The following is a 23,734-nucleotide window of genomic DNA, read 5'->3' on the forward strand; positions in this document are numbered from 1 at the left end:
ATATAAAAGCTCGCTCGCGGTGCAGCAGGAAGCTATATACCAGAGTGCGGCGCAATTTACGGCGACGCGTATGAGCCCGCTCGTGCGTATAGGTCGCGTTGCTCGATTTTGCGCGAGGCATCCGTGTCAGGGACGGATCCCGCGGAGAAGAGCGAGAGCGAGAGAGATAGAGGAAGAAAACGTATCCACCTATATAGTGTACACTCTTTTCCGCGAGATAAGATCGTCGCGAGAACGCCCGCTGCGCTCTCGACTCTGTTTCTTTTTTTCGCGAACGCAAGAGAAGGGAAGTTTATCTATCGCCTATCTCTCTGCGGACTGGTGTTTTTATCCTTGTCCGCGCGCGAGGAGGTCGAGGTCGGCACACAGCTCGCTTGTGTTCGGGGGAAAAATCGAGATTGGCATATACCGGCTGAATGCTAATATAACGCCGGGGGATGATGATGGATGCGCAGGTGTCTCGCGCAGATACTGTTTCGGGACTGACTGACTGCATTATCGCGGATCGGGTATGCCGAGCGCGCGGATATAGTAGCGGCGGGTATGCGAGGGCGACTATGTCGATTGGATGTTTACGGCCGCGGCTCTGAGTTATTGCGCGCTCGGCTCTCTGATAACGAATTCTGCGAATCGCTCGATGTAGACCACGCGTATGCGTGTGTATGCATAGTGACATTCGATACAGGCGCGCATCATCGGGAGTGCCTTATCGGCCGAAAGGCTGCGCCGCGGCGTGAAACCTTTCCTCCTATGCAAATACACCTGGCACATAAAGCTCGGGCGCGTATGCGATCGGAATCTCTCGAGCGCAAGGTGAATATAGAGCATCCTCCCTCATTGCGATCTCGAAATTGAATCTCCTCTTCGATCGTCTCTAAATTAAAACCATTAAGCTCGGACGGTTTTTTCTCACGGTAAAAAGCGACCGGCTCGCTTGATGCCGAGCGAACAAACGACAGTGAAATCAGCATGCCATTCTCCGTCTGTCGAGAGACGACGACGCAAAAAGAGCATTTCCCTTTTGCGCGCGCATCCAATCATCCGATCGCGTATACCCATACGGGTCCGATAAGAAAAGCAGCCGGCGTTGCCAATCAAACGTGCGTCGAGCGAGAGAGACGGGCCGAAATCGCTCGCCCTCCTTCGTCATTATGACAATGAGCCGCTGTTGCTGGTAGCCGCGCAAAACAATGGCCCGACGACTGCGGGTCGTTATTTCATTTGCTGACGACTGCGCAGGCGGAAAAAATTCCACACGTACGCGCTGCCTCCCTCTCCCCCCCCCCCTCTTTCTCTCTCTAATTCCGAAGAATGCGCCGTATCCTTAATTAATGGGCCCCGCGCGCAGCTTACATCGGCGAAAAAAGCTTCGGCATCCAATCGTCGCGTTCTCTCGACCTTCTCTCTCCCCCGGTTATTAATTAATCAAAGGCTCGAGGCTCTCCGCTGTTGCTGCAGCAGCGCATAAATATATGCAAAAACCGGGCGCTGCTTTTTCGTGTAAGAGAGAGCGAGAGAGCTTCTGAATATTCAACGCGCCGCGCGATCGGCAATTAATATCGCAATTTTATTAAGAGTCTCTCACCGGCGCACACACTCGCCAAATTGATATTCCGCGCGAGGGAGCTTTCGTCACCCACATGCGTGCGAGAGAGAGAGAGAGAGAGAGAGAGAGAGAGAGAGAGAGAGAGAGAGAGAGAGAGAAGACAAGTCCCGCCACCACCGCACGCGCGATGTTGATTGCCTGGAATTTCAAGGACCTCCACGCGTTCTTTTTTCGCGCTTGAACGCACGGCGGCCTTTTTTACCGCGGAAATTTCGCGAATTTCGCGGGGAAACGTGCGCGCGCCTGCAGAATTCGAGGATTTCCGGTGCGACGGCCGTGGAATCTCGCCGGATTTCGGGAATGCCGGAGCGGGCTTCTTTCGCGGGACGCGTATACTTTATTGCGCGAGAGCTTCGATTTACGACAGGTGCAGCAAGTAGCTCGCGGAGGAGCTGCGAGGGGGAAAAAATGAAGGAGTGACAAATTGGACGCGAATTGGGTGGTTCTCCGAAGAGACACGGCGCTTTTTGCAGGCGCTTTTATCAAATTTGGACCGCTACGCGGAATCGCGCTGGGGTTTCGTTTTCTTTTTTTCTTTGCTCTCGTTATACGAGGACTGCCGGCCTTTGTTTCATTAAGATATTATTGCGTTTCCGGGGATTTCGCTCGTCGTGCAGCGATGATGAAGTTGTACCGAAGCGATTATGCGCTTTTTGTTTCTCGCGTTCGTAATGCGAAAAGCTGCCGCGTTTATTTATAAATACAAGCGGTCTAATGGATTTCGATGAAATTACACGTGGCTGTAGGCGCGCGTAAAATCCAAAGAGTACTCGCACTTTATGCGCGTTATTAATCAAAAGTTCAATGCGTCCATTAGCTCGAATCGATTGCCGCGCGGAGTACATTTGTTCGATCTCGTTCGGCCGTGCGGTAAAATAATAATTCGAGCGATTACTCACCTCGGCGTGATTCCGCAATTCCCGGCAACGCGGCGGAAAAAATCAATCCGCAAAAGTGTCAAAGTTCCCCATCCATCATCGAGTCTCCCCTCGCTCTCATGTATATGCGCCGAAAAAGCTGCTTCTCCCCATAGAGCTCTCGCAAGGAAACCTCTTTCTCTGTCTCGACTCTCTGATGCCGCAGCATTCCGCGCTGCACTTGTTCCTTGTCGGCGTATTTCCCCGACTGCGGCGGCAATAAACGTCTAAGCTCCTCCGCTCGATTATCCGACACCCCATACGTCCTCTCTCCCTCTCTTACGTGAGAGAGCACACAGCGCGCGCGCGCGCGCGTGTGTGTGTGTGTGTGTGTGGGTGTGTATAAAGTCGGCGACGGCGGCTCTCTTTTTCCCTTCGACGCGACCATTCCCGCGCCCGCTGTCCCTTTATTACCGTGGCTCGGCGTCGGCATTCTTTATTCCCATTCTTATACAGTCTCGCAGAATATAAACGAGAGAGGGGCATCGCAAGGGATCTCTCTCCGGAGAGCAGAGCGACTCCGACCATTCTTCGCCGGAGGCTCTCCTCCCCGTTTTTCGCGCTTTTATTCCCTCCGTCTTCTCTCTCCCACTCTCTCTCTCTCTCTCTTTATTCTATATACACCTCGCACCGACTCTCTATGCGCGCGTTTAACCTGTGCCGAAATTCTTCTCGGACCGACGCCTACGCTAGGCGCATACACACCCCCTTTTCGCTCCTTTGGCTATTGAATTAATGGGCCGATTCGGCATTATCCCCGCGCCGTATGGGTGCGCTTGTGATGCTGCCGCCGGCGAGAGGTGCGAGAGAGGCTTATACGCCGCTCTGCTACTTGACGACGGCTATATCCGAGGAAAATTATGGCCGCACGGCTTTGTCCTAATTATTCACGGATATTGTACTAATGCGCCGGAGCCTTATAGGTGGTCCATGCGCGCGCGCGCGCGGGGGTGAACGAATGCGGATTTCGCCGTGTGCGTATACGAGAGGGATATTTTATATCGAAGCGTGAACGGCTCGTGCCCGAGCGAGCCTCTTTGGTGATTCGATTAGCCGCGTGTCGAGCGGGTGGCCTATATAAGCTCCGGAAGCCGCATCTTTCCGCTGTGGGTTTTTCGATTCGTCGCGCGGAGGTGAAAAATCTTAATTAGGCGTATGTATACCAGCGGACGACAGATGTTTCCTTCATTTTCTCTCTCTCTCTCTCTCTCTCTCTCTCTCTCTCTACCTCGAAAGCAACCGGCGATAAATCATCGCGAGTAGCGCGTACAAATTCACACCGCCGTCGGCCATCGAAACACCGAAAAATCGAATCTTTTTTATCCCCCATAACTCTCTCTCGTGAAGCAATAACGCGCGCAGCATAGACCGTCGACCGCAAAATTTATCGACGCGTGCTGCGTACACAGTGAGAGAGGGAGTCGAGTCGTGGAATCCAATATTCTGCATTTCAGCGCATTAAACTCTCTTCCCCCTTCCCGGCCCAATATTCCTTCGAGCGGCACTGCATCGACAGCTGCTGCTCGCGCGCGCGCACGCCCCGAATCGCATTAACACCGATCGGTGTATACCCATACGCCAGCATCTATCGCTGAAAAAAATCTCCGGAAATTATCCGGAGCCGCGTGCGCCGCCCCGGACGTCCCATCCCTCTGTGTGTTCCGAGCGATGCGAATAGCAGCGAGTCGCTCGCTTGCATAGAAAGGTCCGGTGCATCCTATAGAATATACGTATACGTACCCACGGCTCGGGATAATAAGACGGCGAGCGAAAAGCCATCGAACGCACTGGCACAATGACTTGCGCTCTCTCTCTCTCTCTCTCTCACTCTCTCTCTCTCTCTCACTCTCGGACTCTCCTCTTCTTATGCAAAGCAGCCGCCGCTGGCCCAAAGGCAGCTCGAGGGACATAAAACGAGAGCTGCGCACGCAGAAAACAATAAATTCTCTCTCTCTCTCTCTCTTTCTCTCGCTCTCCGCTCACTTTTTTTACATTTATTTCTCGTTCTCCTTCTCTCTCCCTCTGTCTCGGATCGCACGTATGTTCGTATACTCGCATGTGTGGCGGGCGGCTGCGTGAAATCGATTATCGCTCCGGCTTTTTTTCCTCCTTCGTCGCGGCGGTGGCTGCGAAATCCGTCATTTGGCCTTCTACCTCTGCTCCTTCTGTTGTTGGCGAAGCGAGAGAGAGAAAGAGAGAGAGAGAGAGAGCCGGGCATTATACGCACGGTAGCATTCCTTTTGTTTTCCGCGCGCGCGGAGGCGATGAATCGCGCGCGCGAGCGAGTTAGCAGCAGCGAGAGATAGCTGCGAAAGGAAGGAGGGAGAGACATGCCAACTCCAAATAATTGATGATGTCGAGGGGATCGAGCTGCGCGCTGTACCTACCTACGCTCCGCAGCGCTGAATGCGGATAAAAATCGGCGATATCTGTAACGCCATCTATTTTGCCTTTTTCGAGAGAGAGAGAGAGAGAGAGAGAGAGAGAGAGAGAGAGAGAGAGAAGCCACAGAGACTTTGTTCGCTCGCGCGCGCGGCCGTTCGATTATCGAGATTTTATTCGACGTCTACGTGTGTGTGTATAGTCGAGGTCGTGAGAATTTCAGAGACTGTATAGAGAGCCGCCGATGAATATTTATCCCGACTGATTTTCGCCTCTTTTGGATGAAATTTATCGGCGGCGAGCTGCTCGTGCGGCTAATTTGCATCGGCGATAAAACGATCGAGCGCCGCTGCAAAAGTTTAGGCGCGCTCGTACCGCCTACCGCGAAAACACGTGTATACCCGCGCAAGTTTTCCTCTGTCGCAAAACCTCCGCCGCCGGCAACAATAATCGCGTCGGTAATATTCAACTCCGCACTTTATTTCGTACTTCAATTCGTGCGTGCAATAAAAGGCTTGAGAGAGAGAGAGAGAGAGAGAGAAGAGATCGTTATCTCGCCTTGTCCCCTCTCGAAACGAAAACTGTGTACAAACGAAAAAGAAACGCGACAATCGCGGCGACGACGCGATTATATAAATATCGTTATTTATACAAGGCCGTGCAGTGCGATAAATCGTACGCGAAAGACGCGCTCGTGTGCGGCCTCGCGGTCAGTCTAATGTAGACGTGCGTGTGTATCCGTATACGATTTTCCTGCGCGAGACTCCCCTGTAAATCAGGGCCAATTAAAAAACGGAATTATTATTGTCGGTATATTATTGTACACGATCGCGTATACGCGTGCAATTTCTGCGCGCACGCAGGCCCTTTGTTTTTTACGACTCTCTAATTAATGGCGCATAAATTAGGCTCGTGTGACGAGTCGTTAACGACGGATCCTCGCCACAATAATAATGGCCGCATTCCTCGCGTCGGCGCGACAAGTGCCCGCTTGCGCGCGGACTAGTATAAAGCCAGCCGGTCTTTCTTATACATACGATATTCCGCATGCATGTATGCGCATTATCCGCGCGTACGTCGGCTAAGTCAACATATGGGCGGTGCGGCGCACGGCTACCGGGGAGTATAGTGTATTATAGCTGTATACATTTTTACTGTGTGTTTTGGGCTGTAAAATCGCGGTAAAATGGAATTATACCTCGGACTTGCGAGCGAGAGCTCTCGGCGCGTATATATATCGGGAATGTATTCGATGAAGCGGTTCGTCGTCGTAAAACACTGTTTCATTGATCCTTAAAATTTGCGCGCCGAGCGTTGGCCGATAGTCTGTTTTTCTCCTTTTCACTCTCGCCGCGAGTTTTATACGCGTATTCTACATTTTCGGAATTATATGGCAGTCTGTAAATTATCTTTTATCGGGATGTACAACGCAGATACGCGATCCTTATGTTTATAGATGAGATATTTCTTTTTACGGATATATCTAAATGAAAGCGTTTATCGGTTTTTTATAGCGGCGATCACTTCCATTTTTATGCTCCGTCGTATCCTCTGCTCTTCGCGCTCCGAGTTCATATAATAACTTTGTTAAAATCGAAGAAACCCGCGTTCATCGGAGTAAGAAAAAAAGGAACATCGCGGCGAAAAAATGCCGAAAGGAAATTTTCCTCACAAAGCGCAAAGATTGCACAACCCGGAACACGCCTGAAAGCCGGCGTCGAATTTAAAAGCGCTGCACAGCAGTCGGCTCTCTCTCTCTCTCTCTCTCTCTCTCTCTCTCTCTCTGAGCCGCCGCCAAGGCCCACCTCCCATCATCCCTCTCCCCTACCGCATAATCGAGCGCGCGAGTCCGACGTTTTTCAGCCTTTCGGCTCTCGGCGTGATGGCCCCTCTTATACGCGCGTGGGATCGAAAAGCCGGAGAAAATCAAAGGCGATAAATCTCAATGGCGGCGGCGGCGGCGGCAGTAGTGGCTCGACACGTCCACTCGGTGTAATCCGGTGCAGAAAACGAGATAAGCGACTCGTCGCCGCGAGATAAGAATTTTCGAGCGGGCTTTTAACGCCGCGCTGAGCGACTGCAGCGGTGTGTTTTTGTCGCGCCCGGGTATGCGTAATCCACTTACCGCGTACATCTTTAATCCGCGAAAATAAAGGAGTATCATCGACTTGGAGGAGGCTGCGGCGGAGCGAAGCATTCGCAGGGGGGTCTCCCTTGAGAGAGTGCATCGGGGCACTTACGACGTGTTTATTATTTACCTCGGTATACACACACTACATTTTTTACGATCGCTGGAGAAACGAGGCTTCTCGCACTTGTCGGAGGCTCTTCAACACTTGTCCGACGCCGGGAAAACAAAGCCGTTAAACCGGCGTCGCGCCGCGCCTATCGGTCTAGATCGGATCGCGTGCGCTCTATACGTAATAAACCCATCGTCCGCAGCTCTCATCGGGAAATTAATATTCACGAGAGCGGCGCGGCTGTCGGTTTTTGAAAAGCGTCAGCCCGTGCGGCGAGGAAGAAAAAAACTCTGAGTGAGCCGAGAGTAGCCCGTACAGGTAGTAGCTCGGCAAATTCGATTTGACACGGCCGATAATCCTCCGCGCCAGATGCTTAACGTTTCTATTCGGCCGCTAGCCCATTCCGTAATCGTTCGAGAAGAAGAGCCGATGCGTATATATTTATGTGCGTGAGCCGAGGGAGAGAGAGGAAAGCCGTGGATTTTTTCGCCAGATTGCCGACGTGGTGTCGGCTGCGCGCAGGTATGTATACCTACGTAACGTCATGCCGGCGACGATGAAGGTGTAGGTTCCTTTTTTTAGAGTAGAGGAGGCGGAGAGGTGAGTAGGCCTGGCTGTCGGTGTGTGTGTGTGTGTGTGTGTACGGTTCTATTTAAGAGATCGGTGTCAGGTGTTTCTATTGTAATTTAAAGCAGGGATACGACTCTATTTTTCGTGCCCTAACTCGCAGCTAATTTGCATTAATTATAGGTTGCCCCGCAGCCGGTGCTGCGCGTATAACAGTATTTTTTTCCTATGCAGAACGTTTTACAGGCTCGCTGACTTTGTCGGAATATGACTTCATTGTCGAAAAGCAACTTTGTTATAAAAAGCGCCGCATCAATCCGAGAAATCTGTCCAATTTTTGTAAAACCAGAGAGCCCCTTCCCGGTACAATTAAAAACGAAAAAACAAACAGCCTTGTCCGGGCTCTGAAAACTACAAACCAGCTCTCTCACTCTCCGCAACGCGAGCGAGCGAGCTGAGAAAGAAGTCCTGCGCGCACATAAATATACTCCCCGAAAGCGGTGTCCCGCGCCGTCCCGAAACGAGCCTCGGCCCGTTGACACCGCGGTCTAAGTCCCTCTCTCTCTCTCTCTCTCTCTCTCTTGGGTCGTCGTCGTCGTCGTCGTCGTCGGAAAGAGAGATAGAAATCTCGCAGCAGCAGCCTCCGCGAGGTATTTGTCAGTGCGAGATGCGCAGGGGCGATATCGCGCCGCTCGAGCCTACTCGAATTAACCGCGATATAACGGCGGGCTTCTATTATACGCGCAGAAGGCAATTTTCTCTCTCTCTCTCCCCCCCCTCTCGTTTCGCGCGCTCTTAGCCCTGGGCGTCGCAAGAGAGAGAGAGAGATGCACTTTGTTATTGTGCTGCAGCAAGCTCGGCTATAGATGTCGAGAGATACACCCGCGTCCCGCTGGAGGCTCCCGCTCTCTCTCTCTCTCTCTCTCTCTCTCTCTCTCTCTCTCTCTCTCTCTCTCTCTCTCTCGTTGTCGTACGCGTAATTCCCGGCTTCGATTTTTCCTCCGTGCGAGGCTCGTCGAGCCGCTCTCGATCTCGTGATTTGAAAAATGACGCTTGTATAGTTTCGAACGGCACACACGGTAGCGCGATGTTTAAAAAGGTAGCGAAACGCGAGCTCAATCACGACGCTCCCACATAAGCGAGCCGCAGTAGACGATGAAAAGAAAAGAAACAAAGTGTATACGCGCGCTCCACTCTGCACGAGACACTCCTGATTGAAATTAATGTATAAAGCATCCATCACCCGCGCAGTCGGCCGACGGGCCGCGCGTCAAGTTCCTTCCGAAGTCTTATGATTATTAATGCTCCGCGGTAATTTCGTTTACAGAATTTTACCTGAGCGATATGAAGCCGTGCGCGCGCTGCGAATTATTATATATACAGCATATACCTTATATTACGTGTATAGTGCAGCATCCTTTGTGCGTGTACGCGCTGCTCCCGCGAACGATTATAAATTGCCCTCGAGAAAGCCAATATACATATATATATATATGTAATGACGCGAGCGCGCGCGCTCGAGGATTATAACTCTTAATTATACCGTTTTCGCGAGATCCTGCGAAAATCGCCTCGCTGATGCACCGAATTTCCGCGAAGGAGAGACTTTACCGTTCTCTCTCACTCGTTTATATTAACAATACTCGCGCATAAATCTCCGCTCGCGTAAAAGCCCGCTAGGAGTCTACGGCGTTTTTCTGTCCATCTTATTATCCTATCTCATACACGCGTATACCCACTATACTGCGAGCTCGTGTGTATGGAGAGTAGTAGAGTCTCTGAAATGAATAGCGGAATACGTTCGCCGCTAGGAAATATTGCGTGCTGATTAGGTCGCGCGATACCGCCATCGCGAAAGAGGTGTGTGTGTGTGTGTGTGTGTGTGTGTGCGTATGGTAGCTCGTCCTGCTGCTCTACAAGGCTCATTTGTTAGGCCCGTGACAAGCCAGACTAATGCCCGAGATAAGCAGCTGCTCTTACCTGAAAACAGGTATACACGCGCAGCGCGAGCTTGTCGCCGCGTCGTTTTCGGGCCCGGCTCGACTCATCCGTGGAATTCGGTCTCTCTCCCTGCCGAGGAAATCTCATTTTCTCTACTCTTAGTGATTTTTCTCCACACACACACGGCTCTGCACGCTCGTTTTGTTCCTGCGGCCGGGCTTACAAAGACCGATTAGTGCCTCTTCCTCGCCGCGCGGATGCTCCTTCGGGAATTACACGTGCGGCTCGTGCTTGTTGTCCTGTGTGTATAGGTATACTGCGGGGGTAGTCGCGTTATATATATATAGGAAAAACTTTGCCCGAGCGAGTAGTGTCATTTTTTCTCGGAGGCCACGGCTCGATTACGGTCGGACGAGCTTGTAATGGATGTGGCGCGGGTAACGATGCCGGAGATTAATTTGGCTCCTTATTACGAGCTTTTTTTCCGTGTTTACATTATGCGTGCGGGGGATACATTAGCCGAATGTTTGGAGTTGGTCATTACGGCGCGGATATAACAAGCTGCTAATCGGAGCGTAATTGTTTCCATCGGGACAAGGCAAAGAAAATTAGATAATTTCGTTACAGCTGCAGCAGAGGAGTAAACGGAGTTTACACGCAATCGAAGCTGTATATAGTGCAGCGTGTAATTACGAAAAACCTGCTCTGCGGACGCATTACACCCCTCGTCGACGAAAATATATCGGTGCAGTTCTCGGAAGCGCGACTTCCGGAGAAACAGCGCTAAACAGCTCGATAAGCGTATACAAGCCAATAAACATATTTCCGAGCCCCCCGAAGTGCAAGATATGGATATAAGTCAGGCCCGAGCTGGGCAGCTTCCGAGATTGAGTTTTGAAAGGAACGCGCCCGCCCGAGGCTTGTATATGTTCAACAGCGAGAGAGAGAGAGAGAGAGAGAGAGAGAGAGAGAGAGAGAGAGAGAGAGAGAGAGAGAGAGAGAGAGAGAGAGACAATAATATAACGTTTTCCGTTGTCCTGTGCCGTTGACGTGGCACTTTTTGCCGGGGAATATTAATAGCCCCGGCAATTATATCTTACGCGCCGAGGCATAAATCCGCCGGCAATTATACCGAGCGCGCGTGCCCTAGAGCCCCTGCGTAGCATATATACTGCAGCGGAGGCAGCAGCAGCAGCAGGTACCGAAGAAATCGATACTCTCTTCCCGCCAAACCTGTCTCTCGTATGGCCTCGACTTTGCCGGCGCTTCTTCTTCCTCCTTTTTTTCCGCGCATCGGAGTAGCCATACTCGGCAGGAATTCGGAGTCCACTCTGCGGCAGCGGATCTCATATTCCCTCTGTCCCCCGCCGCAATTGAGTTATTAAATCAAGTACATCATCGCGGGCATTGTCTCGCCGGCGGCCGGACTTCAAGCCAATAATACAGCGCGCGCGATTTCCAAGAGAGAGAGAGAGAGAGAGAGAGAGAGAGAGAGAGAGAGAGCCGCGCGGCAGCGACCACTTGTTGCGGAGCGTGCATCTCTCGTAAACCTCGTTGGCGCGTCAAGAAAAAAGTCAGCTCTATATCGTAAAGCGGCCTCTCTCTCTCTCTCTCTCTCTCTCTCTCTCTCTCTCTCTCTCTTGGCGAAATTTCGAGTGAGATATCTCCCCGGGCGTATCTGGCACTGCAGCAGCTGCTGCTGCGCAGCAACAAAAGGAGGAGAGGAAAACAAGGCGAATATAATGTGCGCCGCGCGTGCACCGGCTGAAAAATGCAGCGCCATGGATAGGGTGACGCCCCTATTATTAAGCGGAACAATTTTTTTAATTAAGACGTGCGTACACCGCGCGCATTCGTCTCAGTCAGTAAACAAGTTTTCGGCTCTCGCGGTGGAGGATCAACTACCGGAATGACGCACGCCGTGTAATTGCTTCGGCTGCGTGCGCGAGCTCGCGCTTGATGAAACCGGGGGGTATACGTGTGCGGCACGAGGCTTTTGTTTATTTATCCAGAGTGAGCGTCTAGCAAACAGACATTAATTCGGCGCGAGAGGGAGACTCGAGGGGTTGGCTCTGCTCTCTGTGGGATGTATATACAAACGAGGCACGAATGGATCGTCGTATGTATTTTAGATTTTTTTTCTGTACCCTGGTTTATTAATCGCCTTTTCATTCCCGGCTGTTATATCCGCGAGGGAAATTATCGAGCGTGCGGCTTCGCGTGTTTGTCAGTGAAGCCTTTGTGCTCTAGCTCCCTCGTGCGCCGTCTAAATTTCAGCGGGACGAAAAAAGTCTTACATCATCGCGCACTGTATTCCCTAACGACTCGACTTAATAACCTCTCTCCACCTCTTTTTTCTCTCCCTCTCTCTGCTCTATGTAAACAGTTTTTTCCTCGCATTCGAGCAACGCAAACATCTCATCAGAGCGAAATCAGCTTTATTGTTCGAAAAAATTTTCTCCAAAAACGTGAGAGAGTGCCAAAAAGTTAGGTCAGCAGCGCCGGCAGCAGCAGTGGTTAACCCAAGGCCCAATAAGCCGGCCCATAAATCGCGGCCGATAAAGGCGCCTCCTTTGCACGCGATAATTGAGGGCTCACCTCCCTCTCTCCGAAAACGAGAAAAAAGAGGGAAGAAAAGGAAGGAGAAGACGGTATAACCCCACCCATCGCACTATTCGGCGTCGCTGCAGCTATCGTCGCTGCCGCTCTTGATCCTGACTACGAGGCCAGGTGGCTTGGCCGGGGCGAGGAGCCTGTACCTGCCCTGGGCCGTTTTCTCGATCCTCCGGAGGGCGAGGCCGGCTCGCAGTACCTGCTTCACGCGGAACGCCGCCTTTGTCTCCGTCATTCGCAGATGCCGCATGACGTGGCGCAGGATATCCTCGAAGCTCACGCCGCCCTCGGACATCTTCTTCAGGCCGCGCAAAAAATCTCGCCTGTTCGAAAAATAAAGTTATAATTTTAGCCGGCGTGATTGCACCTTCTCTCGTATAACAAATGGCATAAGCAAGCATTATATACACGACGCGCGAGGGACGAGGACGAGAGAGAGAGAGAGAGAGAGAGAGAGAGAGAGAGAGAGAGAGAGAGAGAGAGAGAGAGAGAGAAAAGGACGGCGCGCGCAGCTGGAAGCTACGGCTCCTAATTGGATCACGCACACTTGCGCGAGTGTGTGTGTGCGTGTGTGCGAGCGCCGAGGGGGTTAGAGAGAGGAGAGGACAATGAAAGGGAGCGAACGAGAGAGAGTCGTAGATTAACGCGGTAATTGAGACACGGCGTCGGCGCAAGAAATTCGCCATTACCCCCGAGATTAAGCGTTTCCGAGAACGGCCGGGACGCCGGCTACTACTCATAGGCCCCGATGCTTCTTAATTCGTCCGGCTGCATCAGTTGGGAATAGAGACATTCGCCGCCGCCGCGCGCGCAAAAAGACAGTCTCCTCATTTTTCGCGGAAATCATCGGAATCCGAACGCTTCCGCGGAAAACACACTTTTTCAGCGAAGCTCTTTAAAATAGCGCCCGAGCTTTTTGGGACGCCGCGCGCGCAGGTGTTTTGCTCTTCGGGGATGAGACTGATGAAGACATAGATACTCTCTCTCTCTCTCTCTCGGTCGGATTTTAATCTATTAACGAGGAGGAGACTATTTGTGCCGCGCGCAGCCGGCTGAAAAATGGCCAGAAGCGCTCCGGCTCTAATTAGCTAACTAGTCGAGGAATTTCCCTACGATTATTTTTCAAACCTTTTCACCGAGCTTTCAAACAAATCACTTTTCCGTCGCGTGTAGGGACGTGGGAAAGTTTCCCTCTATACACGCGACGGGGTTCAAGAAACCTCTAAAAAAGTGTTTGTTTACATAATCGCGACCGAGGCTGACAGAAATATCTCGTTGCGGCAATGTGCGACCCGAATTTTTCGAGCGCGCGAGAGGCTTATAGAGACGGCAGCTGTACACGCTTTGCTATTTTAACGCGCGCGGTAAATTTTCCGCGAGCTTCTTTATTGTGCGCGAGAGACGCTTTGGAGCGAGGCATGCGTGCCTTTTTCGCCGCGACTGAATTATGTAATGGCTTTCTGGCGTTTTCATTAAAAAAATAATCGCCGGCTGTGAAATTAAAAAATTATGCAGCTTTGCGTGCTGGGGAGGATCTCTCCACGCACACACACTCGTTCATATACGTGCGAGTTTCGAAACTTTTTCCGCTTTTGAGGATTAAAATTTTAACGAACGTAGTTTCAGTGCGCGCGCGCGATCAAAGAAAGCGTTTTTTGAACATCCGAAAACCTCTTGCCTAGACGATCCCGCGCACACTGACCACAGAGGCACTCGAGGCATCCGGCTCCGAAATTCCAGCTCGGAAGGAAAAAAAATCACAGCTTGCGCCTACTTTCTCGCCAATTACTCGCGCAATACCCGCTTCCTCGCTCTCTTGGCTCTTGTACACACACGTATGCATAGGTATATGTTGTATACCGCATCGCCCGAGGCTCGTCTACCCATTACCATTGTACGGCATAAAACCCAACAACGGAGAACAGCTATATGGCGCAGAGAGAGGGAGAGAGGACCGCGGCGAGTTTTTCCTCGGGCGGCGCGTGCTACAACATTTGTTCCCTCGTCCCACTGCGCGCCGCGTCCCTATATCGCATCGCATTTCTCATCAGTATAGTAAAAGGGAGAGAGAGAGAGAGAGGGACGACGCCAACAGTCTGGCCGGCGAGCTAAAACATATGGCAGCGAAGCTACTGCTACCAGCCACTTCTTCCCCTCCTCCGCGCTCCTCCCCCTCGGCGTATAATGCACAGGCGGCGGCGCAAATCCGACGTCGAGCGGTAAAATAGAGTCATTATGCTCGATGACCAGGTTTCCGCACCTGCTTCTCTCTCTCTCTCTCTCTCTCTCTCTCTCTCTCTCTCTCTGCAAGCGCGCGCGTGTGTGTGTAGGCCGCCGCAGGTGAGAAACTCGTTTCATAACCGCGTCATAACTCCGGGACCCCAGAATTCCACGTTATTTTTTTCCTCCTTCTCTTTTCGAATATACGCGCGCGAGCGTCGCGTAGGCTTTCCAGAAAAACGGACCGCGGCATAAAAGCGCTGAGTAAGGCCCCGCCAGCCAGATAAAGTCATTACGCTCTCGCTCTCTCTCTCTCTCTCTCTCTCTCTCTCTCTCTCTCTCTCTCTCTCTCTCTCTCTCGGCGGCGCAAACGAGTTATTCACACGCGAGCGAGCAAGCGCGGCCCTTCGGTCGTTGTACCGGCGATGCTTATTCTGCGGCTACTCTACACACTACGCTATATAACAGGCGCGCGCTCCCTCCCCGAATCTGGCCAATTTTCGACGGACGCGTGATGGCTTTATATACATATACGGCTCGCGTGAGAGAGGGGACATAATAGAATTCGTTAACTAGCGGCGCGAAACAGAGAGCGAGAGCGTTGTTCGTGACGACGATTGCCCGGTGTCAAACACAGCCGTTCGAGCTAGGATATTACCGCATGGCCGTTTGTGTGTGTGTGTGTGCTCGATATGGCGTAATGCGGGGTGTCATTTGTCCGAGCGCACCTATCCTATATACGTGTGTACACGTGTGCGCGGTATTAGAGAGGAGACATAATGGCTCTCGCTGACAATGAAGCGTTTTCGAGCGCTGTGATGTATAAGATACAGCTACGCGGCGTCGTGAGCGAGCGAAATTGCTCAATTTTCGAAATTGACCGGGGTTATAATGTAGAGGACGACCCCCCTTCCTTCGTTATATCTCTTCTCGGCGACTCAATCGTTATCCTCGAGCGAATTTCTCCCAGTGTGCACGTGTGTGTCGGTATATCAACGCGCGCGTAACGTGAAAAGAGTGTGAGTTTACCGCTGCTCTCTATTCCGCGAAGTTAAAAATTAAAAGTCCGCGCCACACTCGCGAAAAATAATCTCGCCCGCTTGCGCTCGGCTATATACGGGATAGGAAATCTGCCGCCGTTAAATTTTCATGCGTCAAAAGCGCCCGGCTTCCTGAACTTTCAAACTTTAACGGCGCAATACTTTTTCCGTTTCTCTCTCTCACTGTCTCGCTCCCCCGCGTGCTACAGGTATACCTACAAACCGAAGGGTAAACCGAAGATTAAAGAAAAATGAATTTTACGAGGCAACGCAACGCTTGCGCGTCCTCGAGAAAAACTTTCCTTTTTTTACAGCCTCTCTCCTTTTCCTCCTGTATACTTGCCGAAATTCCCGATTTTCCCATGAGTAGTCTCGGCTCTGGTTATAATAGAAGAAGGTCGTGTGTTTCTCTAGTCCATAATCGAGGCCCATAACGCGGCCTCATTAGGTTTTACAAGCGTTGAGGGAAATTTTTACGGCTGCTCTCACCGCCAGCGTGGATACCGAGAGAGAGAGAGAGAGAGAGAGAGAGGGAGCAGTAAATTATTACGAGTTGTAATTTATTTGCGCGGGGATAATAAATACGTTGCGAGAGTGGGGGTCGCTTCGTTATGGTGATTGATTGACTGTTCGGAACGCGATTATCGCCGGGGATTAGGAGGAGCCTTCCACTCTCTCTCTCTCTCTCTCTCTCTCTCTCTCTCTCTCTCTCTCTCTCTCTCTCTTTCTTGGCTTATTCTGCGGCGGCGACGTTTTAATTTGCCGGTTTCGCGTTGCGGCACCGAGCTTTAGAAGCGCAATAAAACCGTAAATTTTCGGAGGTCAAAACACCGTGTCGGGAAAAAAAATTCTTTTTCGAGGACGTTACTGCCTTTGCAGTGTATACCTATGCGTAAGGTGCTCGGCTGCTGGTGTGCATTATACAGGACAATGCTCGGCGCGCGGGCTTGGTTGCAGTTGCACTTTCGAGAGAGAGAGAGAGAGAGACTGCGTGCATATCCATAATTCATAGAGCTGTAAATTTCGGGTCGGTCGTTGCTCGGGAGGTTATACGGCGCTCGACACTTTTTTATGAATCACTTATACCTTTACAAGTGCCTTTATTGCGTTACACTGTTGTTTCCGTCGGCGATAAAAAGTCCGCTCTATATCGTTTCTTATAAATATCACCGGCGAGATATAGCGTATCAAGCGGATATACGACGATGCGTAAATATAGATAAAACCCGTAGAATTCAACTGTTTGGCCAAGCGCCGGGAATGGGGTCAGCGTCGCCGCCGCCGCGACAAATGTTTGAAAAGCTAATCAGTCATCGACACCGAAAATACATACTCACGGCAGCCGCACTCCCCTTCGCGTCAGCTACATAACGCGCTCGGAAAGCGTCGAAAGCCCGAATGACAAAGCGCTTACGTAATATATCCAACGGCCGACGGAAGTCCCTGATCAGCTCGCGTCGCACGCGAGAGGGAAATCCGAAAAAGTAGAGAGAAAAATCCCGGCGCAACAACGAACTCGCGAGTCTCGCAAAAAAGACGCCATCCTCTCTCTCTCAAAATCAAAGAAGAAAAGCCCCGGGCCGCTGCAAGCAAAAGCCGCGACTCGGCGATGATGATGAAGAAGGCGAGAGGGAGGAGGAGGAGGAGAGAGAGAGAGAGAGAGAGAGAGAGAGAGAAAGGGTTGAGCTCGAAAGTCACGCGATGATGCTGCCGCGGCGGCGGCTGAAAAACAGGCCGGGGATTTACACGTGTACTGAGAAGAAGAGCTGCGAGAGTGTGCAGTAGCTGAGGGGCGACGCTGGCACACGATGATCCATCTCCGACTCCTCTATGGAAATATCCGAGAGAGAGAGAGAGAGAGAGAGCGTCGGGGTGGGCCCTTTCTCTCTTTTTCTCCCCCTCGTGCAAAACCCTTCCTCTTTCTCTTACTGCTTCTCCTCCTCCTCCTCCTCCTCCTCCTTCCTCTTCTTCTTCGCGTCGCGAGCGAGAGGAAAAAAGAGTAGCGAGCTCGAAACGCGTGTGAATTGTTGGGATTTCTCGGGGATATGGTGCATCTCACGCGCAGTTTGTCAGCCAGAGAGAGAGAGAGAGAGAGAGAGAGAGAGAGAGAGGGACGGCGATGATTTATCTCGAAGCATTGTTTGAACTAGTTTTACGACCGCTCGCCCGGCTGTTGTTGTTTCTCGATCTGCGCGCGAGCACAGCTTTTACCAATATTTGGAGTCGCGAGATATACAACCCGCGTACGTTTGCTCCCATACATCCGCAGCAGGTGCAGGTGTGTTACTTTTTTTCTTCGCTTTCAACTTTCCCGATATTACGAAACTCTCCGCGGGGCTAATTACGCGCGTCTATGATTCCAAAGCGAATAACCGAATCAGCCTTTTAGCGACAGCGCGCACCGCATGAATTATTCCAAGTCGGCCGAGCCGACCTGAAAGAGAATCAAAAGTCAGCAGCAGCTCGGACGGCAATTCACGCGGAGGACACTCTCTGAATATTTCAACGCGGAAGAATCTCTTATACCGTCCCGCTGCAGTATGCAGCGCTCCAGATCGATAATAGCTGAGCGTCAGGCGAGAACAATCGGAAAACCAAGCGCGAGTATCAATTTACTCCGAAGAATGCGGCTCAATCAAAAACGTCTGTCTCCCGCGCGCGCGAGTAAGCGTCAATAAAGGTTCACGGTCAATCTACACCTCGGAAATTACACGCGCCGCTGCAGCATCATCATTCGATCCTCTCTCCGGCCTATACAGTGTAGTATACAAAGCCGAGGAGAAGAAGAAAAGTAAACGCGGCGCCTAGTTACAAGAATCCGAGTCATTTGAATGCGCGTCTTGTATCCGATAGCGAGTTCTCCTCTCATTTTCAGCTTAGAGCATACGAGATAGAGAGAGGGGGGGGGAGAATAGGAAGAGAGCCTATTGTGTTACTCGATCGCGACGTACCGATCGCCGGCCTTGCGCCGCGCTCGGATTTCGATCGCCTATCGCCATTGTGTTTCCTCTCGCGCTCTCCAGAAGGGGGACTCTCCGCACTACACACGTATACAGAGAGACGCGCATAATTGCTCAAATCTCGGGTTCGTACTTATCGGCGCTCGTGGATCGATATTGAGCATATCGCCGCGGCTCTAATGACTACCGGAAAACGGTAACTCGAGGCGGAAATTTCAAGTGTCCCCCGTTGCTGCTGCATGCACCGGTTAATTAGACGCGGAGGCATACCCGAGTCATTTGTCATCGAGACTATAGTCGAAAGCGCGTGTACACACACGGAGGCTAAAAGCTTCGATTCGATCGTTATTAAAATGACGCGGAAGGCCATTACCTTAATTGCGCGCGCTCTCTCTCTCTCTCTCTCTCTCTCTCTCTCTCTCTCTCTCTCTCTCTCTCTCTCTTGCGGTATAACCCGGCGTTCGCTCGCACAATGTACCACTGATGGCAACAAAAGGAGTGCTAGACCGATTTTTTCACACCGCGCGCGCAATTATCCCCCTCCTTTTTTAAATCGCTCTTTCCCGCAACGCATTAGATTCGCCATTAGCCGACGGCGCGGGGAATTTAAATTTCGAGGACCGCGAGAAGAGAGAGAAAGAGCGAGCCATTAAGGATTAAGACGTTCGCTGCGCTGCGCGGAGCCATTAATCCCCGGCTATAAAAATTCTAGCCGCGGCAGCACTCTTTTTTCCGAGAGATTTTCAGCGCCGATAAGAGCAGCCGGAAAATTACGGCGCCGTCTGAAATTAATTAATTAAGTGCGAGAGAGTGTCGGGAAGGAATTAGGCGCTGCCGTTACGGGACAAAAAGCCCGCCAATTAAGGAAAGCGTCATCGGAAATGGCGCAGTTATAATTTATATCATACAAGACACACACATACACACAGACTGCGCGCGCAGGATATTATAAGAATATGCGAGATGTGCACGCATACGTCCTCCGCGGAAAGGATATTATCATCGCTGTGGAGCACGCTCGATACGTACACACACAGCCGTCGCGTCTTATTCCACCGAGAGTATGTATGTACGTATGCACACGTACCTACAGGGACTCTCGAACCTGTTGTTACTTGTTATACGGCCTAGCTTCAGCCCGACGCATTATCTCGCGAGCGCTTCGATTTTTCAACAGCTGCAGCAGCAGCACTCAGTGATTCACGACGCGAAGAGCGCAGGCAGAGAGAGAGAGAGAGAGAGAGAGAGAGAGAGAGAGAGAGAGGAGTTGTATTCCTCTATGTATATACCCTCTGCGGCTTGTGAGTTTGACGCCGATATGGTACGGGAAGTTTGCCGTGCGGTCACCTGCTAATGAAGAAGACGATTGTTAGTTGTGATGGCTTATGGCTAGCTCGAAAATCAATATGGGAGATATGGAGCTTCCTTTATGTATACGTTTATTATTTTTTAAACCAAGAAACATTAGCGACTAATTAAAATTCTCGCTGAGATTACCGCCGACGCGAGAACGAAAAGAAAACGCGAATCCCTGCAGCGCCTCGGAGAGACAAATTAAAAAAGCGTCGAATCGTCATATTCATCAAGTGCAGACTCGTTCTCATTACGCGTGCAATAGGTGTATACATAAATTCCTCTTTTTCCATCACGAAATTTGCATCGCGCGTCACCCGCACACACTGCTCCCCCACGACGACGGCTCGGAGCGAGAGGAGACGGCTCTGCAATTTCGCAGCCGCAGACAATTTCATGAAGCCATAATTCGAGTTATCAGATATCGAGATATACCCGCGCGCTCATACCTCTCTCTCTCTCTCTCTCTCGCTTAACACCCACTTTCGCGGCTTTATTAAATTAATTTTTCATGCGCACGCCTCGCGATCTCCGCAATATTTATCAAGTCGAGAAACCTGCGCCGGTGTACTGTGCACACAATGCGGAGAAAAAACCGGAAAGGTAAACATTTTTTTATCTTCCTCTCCGATGGAATATACGCAGGTATCCCACGAGAGATTTTTCCTGCCGCCGCCCGCTGCACTTGTCGCTATACATACGAGAACGTGCCGCCGCCGCCGCCGCACTACTCCGACTTTGTTTGCACCCGCGAGAGATATGAAATGGAATGTTGTACAAACTCGGAGAGAGCTGATGAGAAAAAAGTCTCTCCGCGGAGCGAGCGCGCGCATCAGTCCCGATTAGCCAACTTTTAATTCGATCTGCGCGCGAGCTGCTGAGCGTGATTTGCGAGCTCTCCCGAAAAATTAAAAGTCGCCCCCCCCCCCCTTTGCTCGCTCGCTCCCTCTCCGACTAATCGCGATAAATCCTCGCGCTCTGGGCAATCGAATTTTTGATATAAATACAATCCGATAAAATCTACACGCATCCCCCTCTCACGCGCATCTGCATATTTAAAGCCGGCGCGCGCTTAATGAATTTTTTATTTATCGCCCCAGCTCTCGCCGCGGAAGCATCGATCAGTCCGCGGAACGCGCAATTAAAGAAACAAACTCGCGCGCTGAAAAATTCATCACCACTTCCCTCGCTATGCAATAATAACGATAATCAGCCCCGACTGCAGCGAATCCGCCCATCGTGCGTTACGAGATCGGCCGCGCGCGGCGTTTCCGATCTGGCCATCAGCCGAAATCAATATCCAGCGCGATAAGCCCGCTCGTAAATACACACGTATAGAGCTATATAAGCAGGGAGAGAAGCGCATAACCCTCCCGTGCATGCATGCATCCCAAGAAGAAGAAGAAGAAGAAGCAGAAGAAGAAGAAGAAACGGAGGAAGAGCTGAGGAGGTGGAGGAGAGAGAAAACATACAAGCGAACCCCTACTCGCGGCGCGCTTCCTTCGGGGAAACCGTCGGCGACTTCCCCCCACCAACAGATCTACTCCGCAAAGCGAGTCTCCCTACGGCGCGCGGCGCAGCGGCTGTGAGCTGTGAGCAGTGAGCGCCAGAGCAGTTCAGCAGTCAGTCGACTGGCTTGCGCCGAGCGGCTCGGATCTGCGTTCTGTTGTCGCTGCGCTCGCTTGTGTGCATCAAGGGAAGAAGTATAACCAAGCGGTGTGTATACGCACTCGTGCCGAACGATCCGGTGATTGCTCCGCTTCATACCCAGTGAATATAGGATAATACGTAACGACGATCGCGGCAACGGGACTGGCTCTGCTTATGCAGGATCGCTCGTGCACGGGATAAGGCCCGCGTAATTGGACAATCGCCGGCTGATTGCCAAAATCGCAGGAGCGCATCTTTCCTCCCGTGGGGGAGTACCTGCGCACACGTACATACTCACCGACACACAGAATCTCTCGGCCGAGCGAAGAGGAGTGAGCAAGAGAGAGAGAGAGAGAGAGAGAGGAGACTTGAATGCCTGTGTGTGGTCCGGCTCGAGGCCGGCGTTCCGTTCCTCTAGTCTCGCGAGTGTGCGGATTTGCGAGGAGATGAGGTTATAGTGCGAGTGTTGGGAATTACGTTACGTAAATAAGCCGATGTCGTGGGTTAGCTGCGCACGTGGACTGGCTGGCCTCGTTCTTCTCGTTGTTGTTGTTGTTGCTGTTGTTGTTGTTGTTGTTGCCTCTGCTCCGATGGCGACGAGCGTCGGACGCCGAGCGTTGTAAGGAGGATCGAGAGCAAGAGAGTCAAGAGCGGCGCGCGCGGTGTCCTTATTTTCTCCACGGAAGATAACGACGCGCGGAGGCATTCATGTTCCTCGGGAACTGCAGTATGGAAGACTTGAGTGTGAGTACACGTACGTTTTTTCTATTGCGACTTGTTTTTATTTTCTCTCCCTCTGTATACCCATAATCCTCCCGCGTCTACCTTCAAGTCTCTATCTCTCGTGTGCACCCAACACACGGTATACCTACACCGAGAGGAAGAGCAACAAAACGGCAGCCGCGGCAACATCGTGTCGAACAAGATTCCTCGGCTAACAATGACTCCGTGTAACTTATTAACGAGCCATTCTGCGCCGCGGGTAAATATAACCGCGCCGCGCCGAAAAACAAAGCGCACGATAAGACTTTTGCGAATAGGCTTTTCCTCCCCATTAAAACTCCTCGCGCGTGTATAGAGACTGCGCGGCTAGAAAAGATTGAGTTGTGCTGCGATTAGCGCTGCGACTACATAACGACACACGAGGCCTAACAATAGAGGAAAGTCTCTCCTCTCTGCGGCCGCTGGCGCTATCGGCCGTGTAAAATCTCGGCGTGACGAAAGAGAGGAGAGGAGGAGGAGAGTAGGTAGGTAGAGAGAAATCGAGTCCGCTGCTTATTAGTTCGCATTGACTGGACAATACTCGCCGGGATTGCATATTGTTGTTTATATTTGCGCCCAGCGCGAGTTTTATAAATCCAGCTCGTTTAACGCGCATTCACACCCGGCGCGCGATCGGTATACAATAGTGTCTTCCCTCCTCGCGCCCGCTTTTTTTCGGACTTTGGTAGTATAATGTTGCTCTTTCTCTCTCTCTCTCTCTCTCTCTCTCTCTCTCTCTCTCTCTCTCTCTTTCTCTCTCTCGGAGCACAGCGCCTATTCAAATGCGGCCATTCAAATCAAACAGCTCTCGCGAGCGCGTACAGGTATCTCTCTCCCTCATTCGCGTATGGGCAAAAGTCGCTCGCGCGCGGTTAAGGCGAGCTTGGAGCTTTTAATGGATGTGCATCGATCGTTATTTGAATGTGCGCGCGCGGGTAAGATAAAAGCTGTGTGCGCGCTCGCGGTTGTAAATGCCTTTACGAGCGTTCCGCGGGTATATTGTGTGTGCGAACGGGAAAAAAAGCGCGCAGAGGGAGAGAGTTTTCCATCGCAGTGGCCTTTTTACAATGTTTGCTCTCGCCATACTCGAGTGTGTTTGTATAATGGACTGCGGAAGCTTTTTTCCACTCGTAAAAATGTCCGCTTGCGCTAATTGCGCGGCTCCGTCATTTCTCTCTTCGGTATATCCCATAGCCGCTGAGCGGAGAGTTATGCAGGAGGCACAATGGGCCATCGGAACGTTTCAATCGACGTGACGCAAGTGCGCTCAATTAAAGACCGAATTTCTCGAGCGTCCGCCGGCAGAGAGAAAGAGCGAGACAAAAGCCTTTCTCTCCGCGCTTTTAATGGACCGAGTCGTGCAATGGCCGACACAAATCAAACGTGTACGGATCGTCGCCATTTTTTGCTGACTCAACTCTCTCGCGATACACTTCCCTTTGTATTACGTACACGTCTCTGATGTATATAATGCGCGAGTTGT

General features: G+C 51.5%; 2 protein-coding genes across 4 annotated transcripts in view; one reads left to right on the plus strand and one right to left on the minus strand.

The window, feature by feature from the left end:
* The window catches only part of LOC100679830, a 69,652-nt gene that overhangs the window by 15,674 nt on the left and 30,244 nt on the right, over positions 1–23,734 (plus strand). Inside the window, exon 1 of one of the 3 annotated variants that reach the window (XM_031927821.2) lies at positions 20,803–22,233. The exons of 1 other annotated variant lie outside the window; for it this stretch is intronic. In XM_031927821.2, coding sequence (XP_031783681.1) covers positions 22,198–22,233 — 36 coding nt within the window. In that variant the 5' untranslated portion in view covers positions 20,803–22,197. Of the gene's footprint in view, positions 1–20,802; positions 22,234–23,734 lie in introns of those variants that run through there. One more of the 3 variants, XM_031927818.2, reaches the window with a different exon arrangement.
* LOC103316864 lies at positions 12,072–22,951 on the minus strand. The gene is made up of 2 exons (XM_032601053.1): positions 21,972–22,951; positions 12,072–12,589 (listed from the first exon to the last, which is right to left on the minus strand). Exons 1-2 carry the CDS (start codon positions 22,193–22,195, stop codon positions 12,325–12,327), a joined length of 489 nt encoding a protein of 162 aa, XP_032456944.1. The 5' UTR covers positions 22,196–22,951; the 3' UTR covers positions 12,072–12,324.

Source organism: Nasonia vitripennis, chromosome 1, assembly GCF_009193385.2.
Source record: "Nasonia vitripennis strain AsymCx chromosome 1, Nvit_psr_1.1, whole genome shotgun sequence".
Taxonomy (NCBI): Eukaryota; Metazoa; Arthropoda; class Insecta; order Hymenoptera; family Pteromalidae; genus Nasonia; species Nasonia vitripennis.